Below are 12,579 nucleotides of genomic sequence, written 5' to 3'. Positions count from 1 at the left end.
ACTCTTATGTTAGGTCTTTGATTCATTTTAATTTTTGCATATGATGTAAGGTAAGGGACCAACTTCATTTCATTTGTATTGTTTGGTTTTTTTTAAATCCAGGGACTTCCTTGAGCTTCAGTTCTGTATGATGTCAGATGTGTGGTAGAATTGGCAGAAGGCTCTGGGTTGTCCTTTGGAAAATTTTGTTTTGAAGTCCCAAAGAAATATACAGAGGATGTCTAAAAACAAAAACAAACAAACAAAAACCTAACTGACCATATATGTGAGGGTTTATTTCTGAGCTTTATTCTGTTCCATTGCTCTATATGTCTGTTCATATGTGAGTACTGTCAACTGGCCAAAATAACTCTCCAGACAATCCACCAAAAGAGCGGTTTATTTGGAAAAGAAAAAGAAACAAAACCACCACAGCAGTGTGAGAACGTACTCCTCTGGCTGGGCTCCAACTGGCCTCACACCCATGCAAAAAGAGACAGCCCCCTTCCCTAGATGGCCGCTACAAAAATGGATCCCTTCCCCGGGAAGTTGCCACACAAGTTTCTAGAGAAAGTCAGGACTAGAGAGCTAACAAGGGGCCCAGCTCCACCCACAGTCCTCCCATCTCTATGGTTAGTCATCTTAAGAAGCCAGTTCACTTTTATCAGTACCAGATTGTTTTCTTTCTTTTTTCTTCCTCCCTCCCTCTCTCCTTTCCTCCCTCCCTCCTTCCCTCCCTCCCTCTCTCTCTTTCTCTTTCTTTCTTTCTTTTTTTGCTTCCAGTTGTGTTCGTCTCTTTTTATTCTTTTCATTCTTTTTGTAATCTCTTCCAGAGTTAAATGCTTCCATTTATATGATGAAACGTCTAAGGAATCCACTTCAAATGTTGGCTGTGAGCATGGTCTTTCCTTTCACATCAACTCCGAATTAAGACTTTTGATCCTTGTTTTCTATATTCCAGTCCCCGAAGTAGTTTTTGTTGTACAAGTTATCTGAAGACAGTCTTACACTTTATTGTACTGGTCTACAACCAGGCTCACCTTCTCCAGGAACCGTCTATACTTTCAAGTCTTTTGACTCCTTGGTTACATTTATTCCTATTTTTCATGATTTTTGATGCTATTATAAATGAAATTGTTTCCTTAAATTATTTTTTGGTTTGTTCATTGTTAGTGTATACAAACACCACAGATTTTCTGCGTGTCTATTTTGAATCCTGAAACTTTGTGAATTCCTTTATTGGTTCTAACAGGTTTGTGTGGAATCTTTAGAGTTTTCTACATACAAGACCACGTTGTCTGCAAACACGAATCATTTTTCTTCTTCCTTTCCAATTTGGATGCCTTTCATTTCTTTTTCTTTTTTTTTTTGTGCTTAATTTCTCTAGCGAGGACTTCCAATACTATGTTCCACAGAAATGGTAAAGCTGGCGTCCTTGTCTTTTCCTGATCTTAGAGGAAAAGCTTTCGGTCTTTCACCACTGAGTATGATGTCAGTTGTAGACTTTTAATCTTTTATTCCAAGTTTGTTGAGTGTTTTTACCATGAAAGTGTTATATTTTGTCAAATGCTTTTTCCGCATCAGTTGAGATAATCATGTGTTTCTTTCATTTTGTTAATGATTGATCACATTAATAATTTATAAATAATACATACATTGGTCTTGTGGGGGTGGAAAAATTAATTTTCCTTCTGTTTCTTCTAAGTTCTTCTGGCTACACTAATAATCAAATTAACAGCAGAAAATGACCAAATTTATTACATATGTACATATGAGGGTCCTTTAAGAATATGGGACCTGGGCTCTCCAGGTGAAGATGGCGGAGCGTGGTTACAGCTTTTTGCTGACTACATTCAGCCCATCTAGTAAACTTGTCCAGATTGAATATGCTTTGGCTGCTGTAGCTGGAGGAGCCCCTTCAGTGGGAATTAAAGCTTCAAATGGTATGGTATTAGCAACTGAGAAGAAACAGAAATCCATTCTGTATGATGAGCAAAGTGTACACAAAGCAGAACCAATTACCAAACACATAGGCTTGGTGTATTGTGGCATGGGCCCAGATTCCAGAGTGCTTGTGCGCAGAGCTCGAAAACTGGCTCAGCAATACTGTCTTGTTTACCAAGAACCCATTCCCAAGGCTCAGCTGGTACAGAGAGCAGATTTTGTCATGCAAGAATATACCCAGTCAGGTGGGGTTCATCTATTTGGAATTTCTTTACTAATTTGTGGTTGGAATGAGGGATGCCCATTTTTATTTCAGTCGGATCCATCTGGAGCTAACTTTGTCTGGAAAGCCACAGCAATGGGAAAGAACTATGTGAACAGAAAAACTTTCCTTGAGAAAAGATACAACGAAGATATCTAGAACTTGAAGATGCCATTCATACAGCCATTATCAACCCTGAAGGAAAGCTTTGAAGGGCAAATGACGGAAGATAACACAGAAGTTGGAATCTGCAATAAAACTGGATTTAGGAAGCTAACTCCAACTAAAGTTAAGGATTACTTGGCTGCCATCGCATAATAATGAAGTGACTGGAAAATCTGGAATTTCAGATAATCTCTATACCTAAACACGTTTAAAGTATGTTTTGTTTTGTTTTGCAGACTTTTTTCATACTTATTTCTACATGGTTTAAGGGACCGATGTTTTCAAAATGACACTTACCATTCATAATAAACTATTAAATCAAAAAATTAAAAATGGGACCTGAGGGCAGATCAAGCAGTTAGGACTTGGCAGTTAATGCCATCTTGAGCTAACAGAAGGGGAAGTTGCAGTCTGGCATTTCAAAGGAAAAGAAGGCAATTCCCGTGGAGATGGAAAAGCAAATGTTTGGTAAATAAATGTTTGCTGAGCCATTTTTAACAATGGGGCACAGAGAGAACTTTGATCGAACGGGCCTTGCTAAATTCCTCCCTGTCTATCACACACACTAGTGTTATTTATAATAAGCTGGAACAAGTCCTCTACTTAAATTCCTCTTTGTCATTTATGTGGAAGGTCAAAGGGTTTCCCAAGTCTTTTGTTTCTTGAAAATAGCCAGCTTAAAATAATAATATCCAAAAGAGGCACATTTTGGGGTGGCAAACTTTGCTTCCCTCAGTTTTTTTAAATTCTGTAGAAAATAAAAAGTGAAGTTATAAACCAAGCTTAAAATAATACTGGCTTTTATATTTGCCCATGTATTATCTTTCTTTGGAGGCCCTTCTATCTTCATACACTTCAAGTTACTGTCTAACTTTCTTTCATTTCAGCCTGAAGGACTCTATCACTTCTTGTAGTGCAGGTCTAATGGTAATGAACTCCCTCAAACTTTTGTTTATGTGGGTGGATGGTGATCCTTCTGCCTTAGAAAAGAAGAAAGGAGAGTGCTTTGGAGTGGGTGCTGGCATATGATTTATTTTGAGCCAAAAACATTTGAGAATCAACAAATGGGGAGAGATTTTCTCTGACCTTTCCTTAGCTGCCTAAAATCACGTCTTAAAAAAAAAAAAAGTAAAGAAAGAAAAGGGGAAGGGAAGGGAAGGGAAGGGAAGGGAAGGGAAGGGAAGGGAAGGGAAGGGAAGGGAAGGGAAGGGAAGGGAAGGGAAGGGAAGGGAAGGGAAGGAAAGGAAAGGAAAGGAAAGGAAAGGAAAGGAAAGGAAAGGAAAGGAAAGGAAAGGAAAGGAAAGGAAAGCAAAGGAAAGCAAAGGAAAGGAAAGGAAAGGAAAGGAAAGGAAAGGAAAGGAAAGGAAAGGAAAGCAAAGGAAAGCAAAGGAAAGGAAAGGAAAGGAAAAAAGAAAGAAAAGAAGAAAAGAACTCACTTGTAAATCCTCTCCACAGTTTTATCAACCATTCTCCGTCTCATGAGACGCAATCTCCGCACGCACTCACTCACTCAGGGACGGTTGACTGTCATCCCAGGAGAAGAGACAGCATGCCCAGACAGACATTGTGACAAACTCAAATCCCCTATCTATTCTCCTAAGGGCCCAGTTATCTTTCATAAAAATCATGTGCTCTCCCGTAAGTGGCGTCTCTCTCCGTCGCTTTCCCCATTCAGATAGATGGTATATAAGCTCTCCCACTGCCGAGGCTGCAGCTGAGATCCTGGGGCTTGACAAAGGCTGCAAAAGGTAAGAACTCTTTTCCATCTCCTGGATCTTTGCATGTGAGTCTGATCAACTGTCTATTGCAGTTTCCCTTTCTAAATTCACATTAGCCAGAGAAAATCTGTATAAACTAGTTCTTTGGGTATAGTAACTTGTGATTTTTGTTTTTGAATACTACTGATTTTAATTGATTTAATTCCAGAGATGGTCATTGTGTTCTCTTGCCTCTGTCTCTTGTGTTGTCATAAGGAAAATCACAGGGTAGAAGCCCAGTATGTTTATAGTTTTCGCTAGACTGGCATCTATCTGGACAAAATTTGCTGTGAGTCACCAGCTGAAAAACAAACCAGATAAGATTCTCCTTTGAGTCCTGACAGCTTGGCTTTGTAAACTAGTGAGAATACTTTCTTGGGTTTCCACCAGTTATGGGGCACAGGTTGTCAGGATTGCATCAAGTGGGTAGTCAGCAGGCTAGGAACCCCAGATGCAAAGTGAAGAGCAGCATTTTGTCTCAGGAGTCTGTCTTAAGAAGGGGTCCCAATCTAGAGGGGGCTGTGTTGTCTCTAACCTCATTGCTTTTGAAGTGCTGGGAAAGTCCCCTCCCAGTATTGAGACAGGTTAGCCAGCATGTCCCTAGGTAGACAGGGAGGTCCCTGGTGAAATAAACAAAGACAGCCATACCCTAAAACTCCAGGTTTTGAAATCACTCCTTCACTCCAGGACATAATGTAACAAGGCCTTGAGGTTAATCATAAAATTCCTTTTGGCCTGACAAATGGAACAGATCTGATAGATAAGAGTGGGTTACTTTGCTAATTCCTTCAGGATGGGCAAGCAGAATCAACCTGGTAGACGAATTTCATTAGAAGGTGTCAGTTCCCTTCTTCAAACAGTTCCCTTTTCCAAAGAGCTCCCCTTCCCCAAACAGGCAAAGGAAGGTATAAAAGTAAGAGCTTTTGCCTTGGTCATGGGGCACCCCCATTCAGGATCCCCTCCCGCTCAGGAGCTCTGACCCTTTGCTTTCAATAAACTATCCTCTTTTGAAAACTCTTTGCCTCTCCTGGGTCTGCGTTTCCATTCTTCGTCTCATGAGACACGATCCCGGCACTCACTCACTCCAAACTCCCCTGCATCATTTGGGGACGCACAGAGACATATTCCAACTTCATTATTGCCTGCCCGTTGTCACAGATTATCAGGTCTGTGATTGAAGGTGTCCATTTTTGTGGGAGACCGAAAACATGAGTTTTCATAAAGTTTACTACATGTGGGTCTTTGCTTTCTTAGGCTATCTTTGGGAAAGATCTTGTTACCCAGCTGGACTGAAAAATGGTTTTCCTGCCTGGTGCGCAGAAAGGCCAACCGCTGAACAGCGATGGAGGTTTGCAATGGAGAAATTAAAGTCGTTTTATTTACAGGGCGCCAAGCAAGGAGAACAGGAAGCTTTCACTTAAAACCCGAACTCCCCAATGGCTTTTCATCAAAGGTTTTTAAAGGCAAAGATTGAGGGTTCGGGGCAACAGGCTGATATGCGGAAGTGCTGAGTGGACAGGTTTTGATTGGAAAGTTTGGAACTTGGCCATTTTTGGTAAGGTACAAGTATGGCAAGGGGCTTCAGCACCCATCTACCTGAACAACAGACCCTGCACTTTTGAAAGGGTTCTGGTGTTCCCAGTTCTGATTATGTCCTCCTGGTCCTTTGGTCTCGTGGGGTTGGGAAAGACTTTGGTTCTGGGTAAGCTGGAAGTCAAAGTTCTCTCCTCTGTGCAAGCTTCAGCTGCATGACTTTTAGTTTTTATCTGTTGACTCTGAAATGCAACTCAGCATCTTGTTAGAAACAGGACAGGACCATTTTGACCTGGTTCTGCAGTTTCAACCTTGTGGATCATGTGGGCCACATCTTCTGTACCCTTTTTGGGGATGCCTCCTGCATCCATGGTAAAAATGTATTCTAATCCAGGAAAATTACTTCTGGGTCTTTCCATGATGATGTTTATTGGATTGAGTCACTGTTGGAACACCTGTACTGTTGGCGTAGGCAGAAAGAATAAGTCCTCGGGGGAGAGGGGGAAGAAAGGAAGGAGGAGATAAGGGGAGACAAAGGAGGGAGTAGATGAGATCATTCTTAAGAAAAAGTGCAGCTACCAGGCCGGCCAGAACTAGATTTCGGTAGCTGAGAGCAGATCCAGGCCACCATCTTATCCCTCAAGGTGAACTTCAGCTAGTGATAATGGGTCATAATGTTATTAGCATTTTGGTTAGGGAAATCTCCATCTCTTGTCGCCATGACAGTTCCAACTAGAACCAAATAGGGACAAAAATCTCTCCTCCTGCAAGGGAAAGAGTGGTGAGCAAGGACACACCTAAGAACGCCTATAAGCCACCCTTAAGTCCTGAACATTGTACGCCTTCATTTACAGTGAAATAAATCCCCAAGTTTCATTGTTCTTTGGAGCAGCTGCTCTTCTCCAGGCCTGCCTACTCTCACCTTCTTGAAACTTCCCTGTCCTTCTTTTAATAAATCTGCTGCTTACTTGGCTTATTCGGTGAGTCCTTGAATGCTTTACGGTGGTGTACACCAAGAACCCGTGTTTTGTTTGGCAACAATACTTTTGAAAATCCTACTTATCAAACAGCCAGTTGAGGGATCCTTTCATTTGGAAAAACTTACATTTGAAACAGATTTTAGAGAGTTCTCATCCTAAACAAATGTCTATTGGTACCTAAGATCAAACTAAAAGAGGAATACAAAAGAGCATTCTGACTAGCCTTGGAGCCTCCCTTAAAAAAGTTAAAAAGGGCGGCTGGATGGCTCAGTTGATTAGAGTACGAGCTCTCAACAAGGTTGCCAGTTCAATTTCCACTACGGATGGTGGGCTGCGCCCCCTGCAACTAAAGATTGAAAATGGCGACTGGACTTGGAGCTGAGCTGCGCCCTCCATAACTAGATTGAAGGACAATGACTTGGAGCTGATGGGCCCTGGAGAAACACACTGTTCCCCAGTATTCCCCAATAAAATTAAAAGGAAAAATAATCTTTAAAAAAACGTTAAAAAACAAATCCTGAACAAAATTAAAATCCACATCCACCATAAATCCCCCTTCTCCACATGCCTAGATATCCCCTTGCCCCCTGCCTCTGACCCTCCAGAAGATCTCTTTGGATCGCCGGGCGCTTGCCTTAAAACTTCCTTCCCAAAATCTGGCCTCACTTCCTCAGCAAACTCCTTTAATCCCTAAAACTCCTCCGTCTTCCCAGAAAACCCCTCCAATGCCCAGCTGCCAGTGTTAACTTGACTTTCCCTGCAAGAATTCCAGAAAGCACGCTGGCCTCATCTGCAGGCCCGAGGGACACAGGTTACTTATGTAAATGCTGATCGAAGGGACAGTTTGGCAGAAGCTCCACCAGCATTGCCATCCCTGACTACTCCTTTTCAGGCCTCTGTAATCAAACCCCACCAGCTTCAGGCCTTCCCGTGCAATGTGCTTTGTGAACGTATCCTGCGCCCCACTAGAGTTCATGTCCTTTCAAACAGCAAAGCCCTTTTATTCCCAATTTCAGAAGCTCATACCAAATTTAGAGAGAAAGATTAGTGACCATTTATAACCATGCTCAGAGGGGTTTTGACTGGCTTTAAAGGCACGTTCTTCCCACCCATGAGTATACTGTAGTTGTGCCAAGGCTTCCTGGAGAAAGTTCCCCGCACTGGGGAAACTGATGGCCAGAACCCCTCCCAGACCTTCCTGCAAATGAGCAGGAAATGACACAGGTTAAGGCCCATATTCAAAGGCCTAATAGGAGTGATCCCAGAATCCTTCCCACCAATGAGGAACTGGCCTAACGTCAGAAAAAAGGTGGGGATCCCAAAATGTTTGCGGGACTGTGTCATATTGGCTTTTCAAAGGTACACTGCATCAAACCCAGAACATAGAAATCTGTTCATTTCCGCTGAGTCGGAAAATCTCCCTCATAAAAAGAGGCAAATCCAAAATAATGTGGTTGGCTGGGCTGGACAATCTCTCAGTGTTTTATTGTAAAAACTGCTTGTCGGGGCGGCCGGATGGCTCAGTTGGTTAGAGCGTGAGCTCTCAACAAGGTTGCTGATTCAATCCCCACATGGGATGGTGGGCTGCGCCCCCTGCAACTAAAGATTGAAAATGACAACTGGACTTGAAGCTGAGCTGCGCCCTCCACAGCTTAGATTGAAGGACAATGACTTGGAGCTGACAGGCCCTGGAGAAGCACAGTGTTCCTCAATAAAATAAAATTTAAAACCTGCTTGTCAATTCTTTAAAAATAGCTAGCAGGAGGGCTGGCCATGTGGCTCAGGTGGTTAGAGCTCCATGCTCCTAACTCCGAAGGCTGCCGGTTCGATTCCCACATGGGCCAGTGGGCTCTCAACCACAAGGTTGCCAGTTCAACTTCTCGAGTCCCGCAAGGGATGGTGGGCAGCGCCCCCTGCAACTAAAAATTGAGCACAGCACCTTGAGCTGAGCTCCCGGATGGCTCAATTGGTTGGAGCGCATTCTCTCAACCACATGGTTGCTAGTTCGATTCCTCAATCCCCGCAAGGGATGGTGGGCAGTGCCCCCTGCAACTAGAAACGGCAACTGGACCTGGAGCTGAGCTGTGCCCTCCACAACTAAGACTGAAAGGACAACAACTTTACTTGGAAAAAAGGCCTGGAAGTACACACTGTTCCCCAATAAAGTCCTGTTCCCCTTCCCCAATAAAATCTTTAAAAAAAAAATAGCTAGCAGGAAAATAGGAGGAAAGAAGGAAAAAAAAAATAGCTAGCAAGAAAATAGGAGGAAAGAAGGAATTAAAATTTCCAGTCCTTGCCTTGAGTCTTTAGAAAAACTAGAGTTGACTCTAGGAGTACCTCCAAATTCATTCATTTCTGTTGCCAACTGCAGAACAGAGCCTCAAGACAATTTGTCTCAAGACAACTGCAGATACTGTCAAAAGTAGTACATTGGGCAAACAATTGCCCTGCATTTAAAAAAATGGAAAGCTTAAATAACAATCTCCCTAGACCCCAGCACCCTCAGAGGGTCCATTTTCCCTCCTGCGGACAGTCAGTCCATCCCCAGTCACACCCCAGTACCCGCCATTTACCTTAAAATAGAGGATGGGGAACTATTTCTTAGTTGACACTGGTGCAACTTTTTCTACCATTGGCTCAGAGGGTTTACCTCTATTCCCCCACCCCTCCCGTCTAATCCATTCAAGCTGCAGTCTCTGGGCAACCTATTTTACTGCCTCAATCTCAGGCCACCCTGATATCTTTGGGCCTTCTTTACACCCACCATACCTTGCTATTTTCAGACTTTACCAGCAAACTTTTTAGGCAGAGATTTGGTATGGAAATGTAATGCCACCATACAGAGTGTAATTTTTTAAAATGTTTTTTATGTCCCTGCCCTCAGATCAAACTTCAAACTTCCTACTTTCCCTAATGGAGAGCCATCTTGATTTAAATTTATCTGAAGAGGACTTAAAATATGTCCCAATTAGTCTTTGGGCCTCACATACAAATGGGGTTGGATTATTACTAACTGCAGAACCCATATGCAACGTCTGGGAAAGTGATAAACCCTTTCTCATCAGTAGCCCAATTCTCATTCGTTCTAGGGGCCCTGATTTCCAGCTACAGCTTCACCTTCAATAGGCGAGGCAGGAAGGATCCCTGTCTTGGGAGCCCCATTCTTAGAGAAATCACCAACCAAACCACCCCCAGCTTAGGTGGGAGACAAGAGGAACTAACTGTATCAGTAACTGTTTTGCATTTTAATGAATATGGCATAGAGTGCTTTTCCACTTCTCCATCCTGGGGGCTCAACTCAGCTTCAGGTTGGGAGAAGAGTGGGGGGGGGGAATAAATGTGAATAGGGCTGGGGCTACAGCTGGGACCAGGAGGAGCTGGTGAGGAGCACACAAAAGGAATTAACCCCAGACCTTGGGCTGAGCCAGAAATCCAAGTCCTCTTACCATCCAGGGGTCAACACAGTGAGCAAACACCATGCGTGTGGTACTTATCTGCAAAGAGGTGTCATACTGCTCCCAAAGTGCCACGCAGGCTGTATTGGGCCCTAAATGCCTGAAGAGTGCCACTACTAGCCTGGAGAGTCAGGAAGAGGCTCATCTTGTATCTGGAGCTTGAGCACAAAGTGCCACCTTGGCCTGGAGGATGTGGAAGACACATTTACTTGGATCTGGAGACGATGCCATCTTGGGTCTGAACAGTGGGGAGGAGAATCTTGGGCCTGATGAAGGAAACTGTAGGGGGTCTCTAGAGCCCAGGATCAGGCAGGTAGTATAAGCAGGATGGAACAGCAAAAAGAAGCAAAAACAATTCTAAGGCTACAACTGGACCCAGGAAAGGAGATCAAACCTGGGGGAGGAGCTAAGCCAGTGGAGAAGGAGACCGATGGCAGAGCAAGGACTAGAACTAGGAGATGAAACCAGGGCCATGCCTGGAGAACAGAAAAAGGGCCCAGACTAGGGGGACAAAATTCCAGAAGTGTAGCTAGAACTAGAGGCAGAGCCAAGGGGGTGATGGAAGGTGCAAGAGAATCTATGCAGATCCTGGGGCTCCTGCGGAAAGAACCTGCATTGGCTCCGTGCAGAAACCAAACTCAGAACGGCAGAGCACAAGGAAAGGTGGGGCACAGTGAGCCCCCAGGATAGAGGCTGATCAAGGAGTGGACAATTACCCAGAGGCTGGAGCCAAGCCTCAGAACCAGGGAGCTGGGCCAGGACCAAGGGGAGGAACCAGATGCGAGGGGCGGGGCTGAGCACCATTATCCCACCCACAGCACACACGGTGTTATCCAGGGAGTGGGGTTAGCCCTGAGGGTGACAGCCAGACGGGAAGGGAGCAAAAAGGGATACAGAGCCAGGTCCCAGAGGTCTCAAGGCCTTCCCCAGTGCTCAGAGTCAGGCGGGGAGCGGGTCATGGCTAGGCCCGAGGTCCGGGGTCTTGCTTGGACTCGGTCCCTGGCACACCGCGGATGTCGGGCAGCAGGCGGCAGCTGGCGACGATGTCCAGGCGCTCAGCCAGGGCGCAGAGGTCTCCCCGCGCCAAGCGCACGCTGTGGGCGGCCGCCAACCCCGCTGCCTGGGCGGCCGCCAACCTACCGGCCAGGGCGGCCACGTCGCGGCCCGCGCGGCGGTATACGCCGCTCACTGCGGCCGCCACGTCGTGGTCCAGCCGTGCCTGGCTCTCTGCCAACCGGAGCTGCAGCAGCGAGCGCGCTGGAGCGGGCGCCGGGGCCTCCTCCACGCCCCAGGCCTCCCCGGCCGTTTCCCGCTGCACGACGAGAGGAGGCAGGTCCCTCGGCGCGGCCGTCGGTTCCGGCTCCGGGTCCGAGTCGGTCTCGGCGGCCTCCCCGGCCACCCGCAGCCCCGTGGGGCGACCGCGCGTCGGTCCGGAGGGGCCCAGGTACAGCTCTTCCTCTTCCGACGAGGACGCAGACAGCTCCGAGTCTGTCTCGGCCGCCTCACCTCGCACTACTGTCTCGGGTCTCCGCGGCGGCCTCCGCCGACGACCCTGCAACGCCATGGCGCCGAGCTAGGGAGAAAAGAGAAGCGACGGCGTGAGAGGCAGGCGCCCGGCCGTGGTTAAACCGCGCAGGTTCTGGATTCCCAGCCCTTCCACTGACTCAGTGATTTGTGGCTAACTGATTCCCCTGCCTGAGCCTCAGTTGCCTTTTATGCAAACGAGCCTAATCCTCCCTGCCGGTATTGATGGGCGCTACTGGACCCCAACCTCTTCAGTGTACGGATAGGGAAACTGAGGACCAGCTCGACCAAGTCTCTGAGGCCGGAGCTCCCAAAGTCCCAAACTGAGTTCTTTCCGATTTTGCCTCCTAGCAGAAACCACACCCGGAAGCACACGGACTCCTGAGCTGCTCAGGGACCAGTGCCAGGATTATAGTAGAAGGGGTGACAGTCCACCTGGATTCTGGAGACGATGTACTAGTGGGGGCGGGAAGTAGCGATATCATACCGGGTCGCAGAAGCTCGGAGCCTGCGAGATCCGTTACCCAGTCAAGTGCGGCGTCTGTACGGAGGGAGGAGGATGGCAACCCAAACCAATAGAGCAGCAGGTTGGGCCGTCGTTGGCCAATCACATGCGCCGCTCGGCTTCCAACCAGGAAGCAGGTCTTCAGAACCAGCTTTGACGGAGGATGTGAAGAGTCACGTGAGTGGAGCTAAGGCCAATAGAGAAGCGGTTGGGCTGGCGCTTCCGGGTTGTGCCGCGAGACAAGTGGACAAATAGGGATTTTAAAAAACGAGTTATGTCACATGTAACCAGCTGTTCGGCCAATGGCAATGCTCGAGGACCGGGAAACGGGAAAGGCAGTCTCTCCGGTTCTCCAGCGCACCAAGTGATTCCGGAGGAAGGCGGAGCTAGGCTGGAACACCAATGGAAGCGGGAGTAGGCGGACTCGCGCCTGGGTGCGGGAGGCGGGGCTAGTTCAGCTGGGCCAATGAGAGCA

General features: G+C 46.5%; 1 protein-coding gene and 1 pseudogene across 3 annotated transcripts; one reads left to right on the top strand and one right to left on the bottom strand.

Moving 5' to 3' along the window:
- The first annotated feature begins 1,786 nt into the window (after positions 1-1,786).
- LOC308489735 (proteasome subunit alpha type-2-like) lies at positions 1,787-2,503 on the top strand (annotated as a pseudogene). The gene has a single exon. The product of its transcript is annotated as a proteasome subunit alpha type-2-like (transcript).
- A 5,564-nt stretch (positions 2,504-8,067) lies between these two features.
- On the bottom strand, positions 8,068-12,486 carry BLOC1S3 (biogenesis of lysosomal organelles complex 1 subunit 3). 2 transcript variants are annotated; one of them, XM_081030317.1, is made up of 2 exons: positions 12,087-12,486; positions 8,068-11,648 (listed from the first exon to the last, which is right to left on the bottom strand). In XM_081030317.1, exon 2 carries the CDS (start codon positions 11,637-11,639, stop codon positions 11,037-11,039), a length of 603 nt encoding a protein of 200 aa, XP_080886443.1. In that variant the 5' UTR covers positions 11,640-11,648; positions 12,087-12,486; the 3' UTR covers positions 8,068-11,036. The 2 variants fall into 2 exon arrangements, with proteins under 2 accessions (XP_080886443.1, XP_080886444.1); XM_081030318.1 differs by having other exon boundaries at positions 9,483-11,648; positions 12,035-12,151.
- Positions 12,487-12,579: the final 93 nt, after the last annotated feature.

The sequence above is a fragment of the Rhinolophus hipposideros genome (assembly GCF_964194185.1).
Source record: "Rhinolophus hipposideros genome assembly, chromosome: 21".
NCBI lineage: Eukaryota > Metazoa > Chordata > Mammalia > Chiroptera > Rhinolophidae > Rhinolophus > Rhinolophus hipposideros.
The sequence above is the reverse complement of the archived record's forward strand: the minus strand, read 5'-3'. Positions and strand labels throughout refer to the sequence as shown.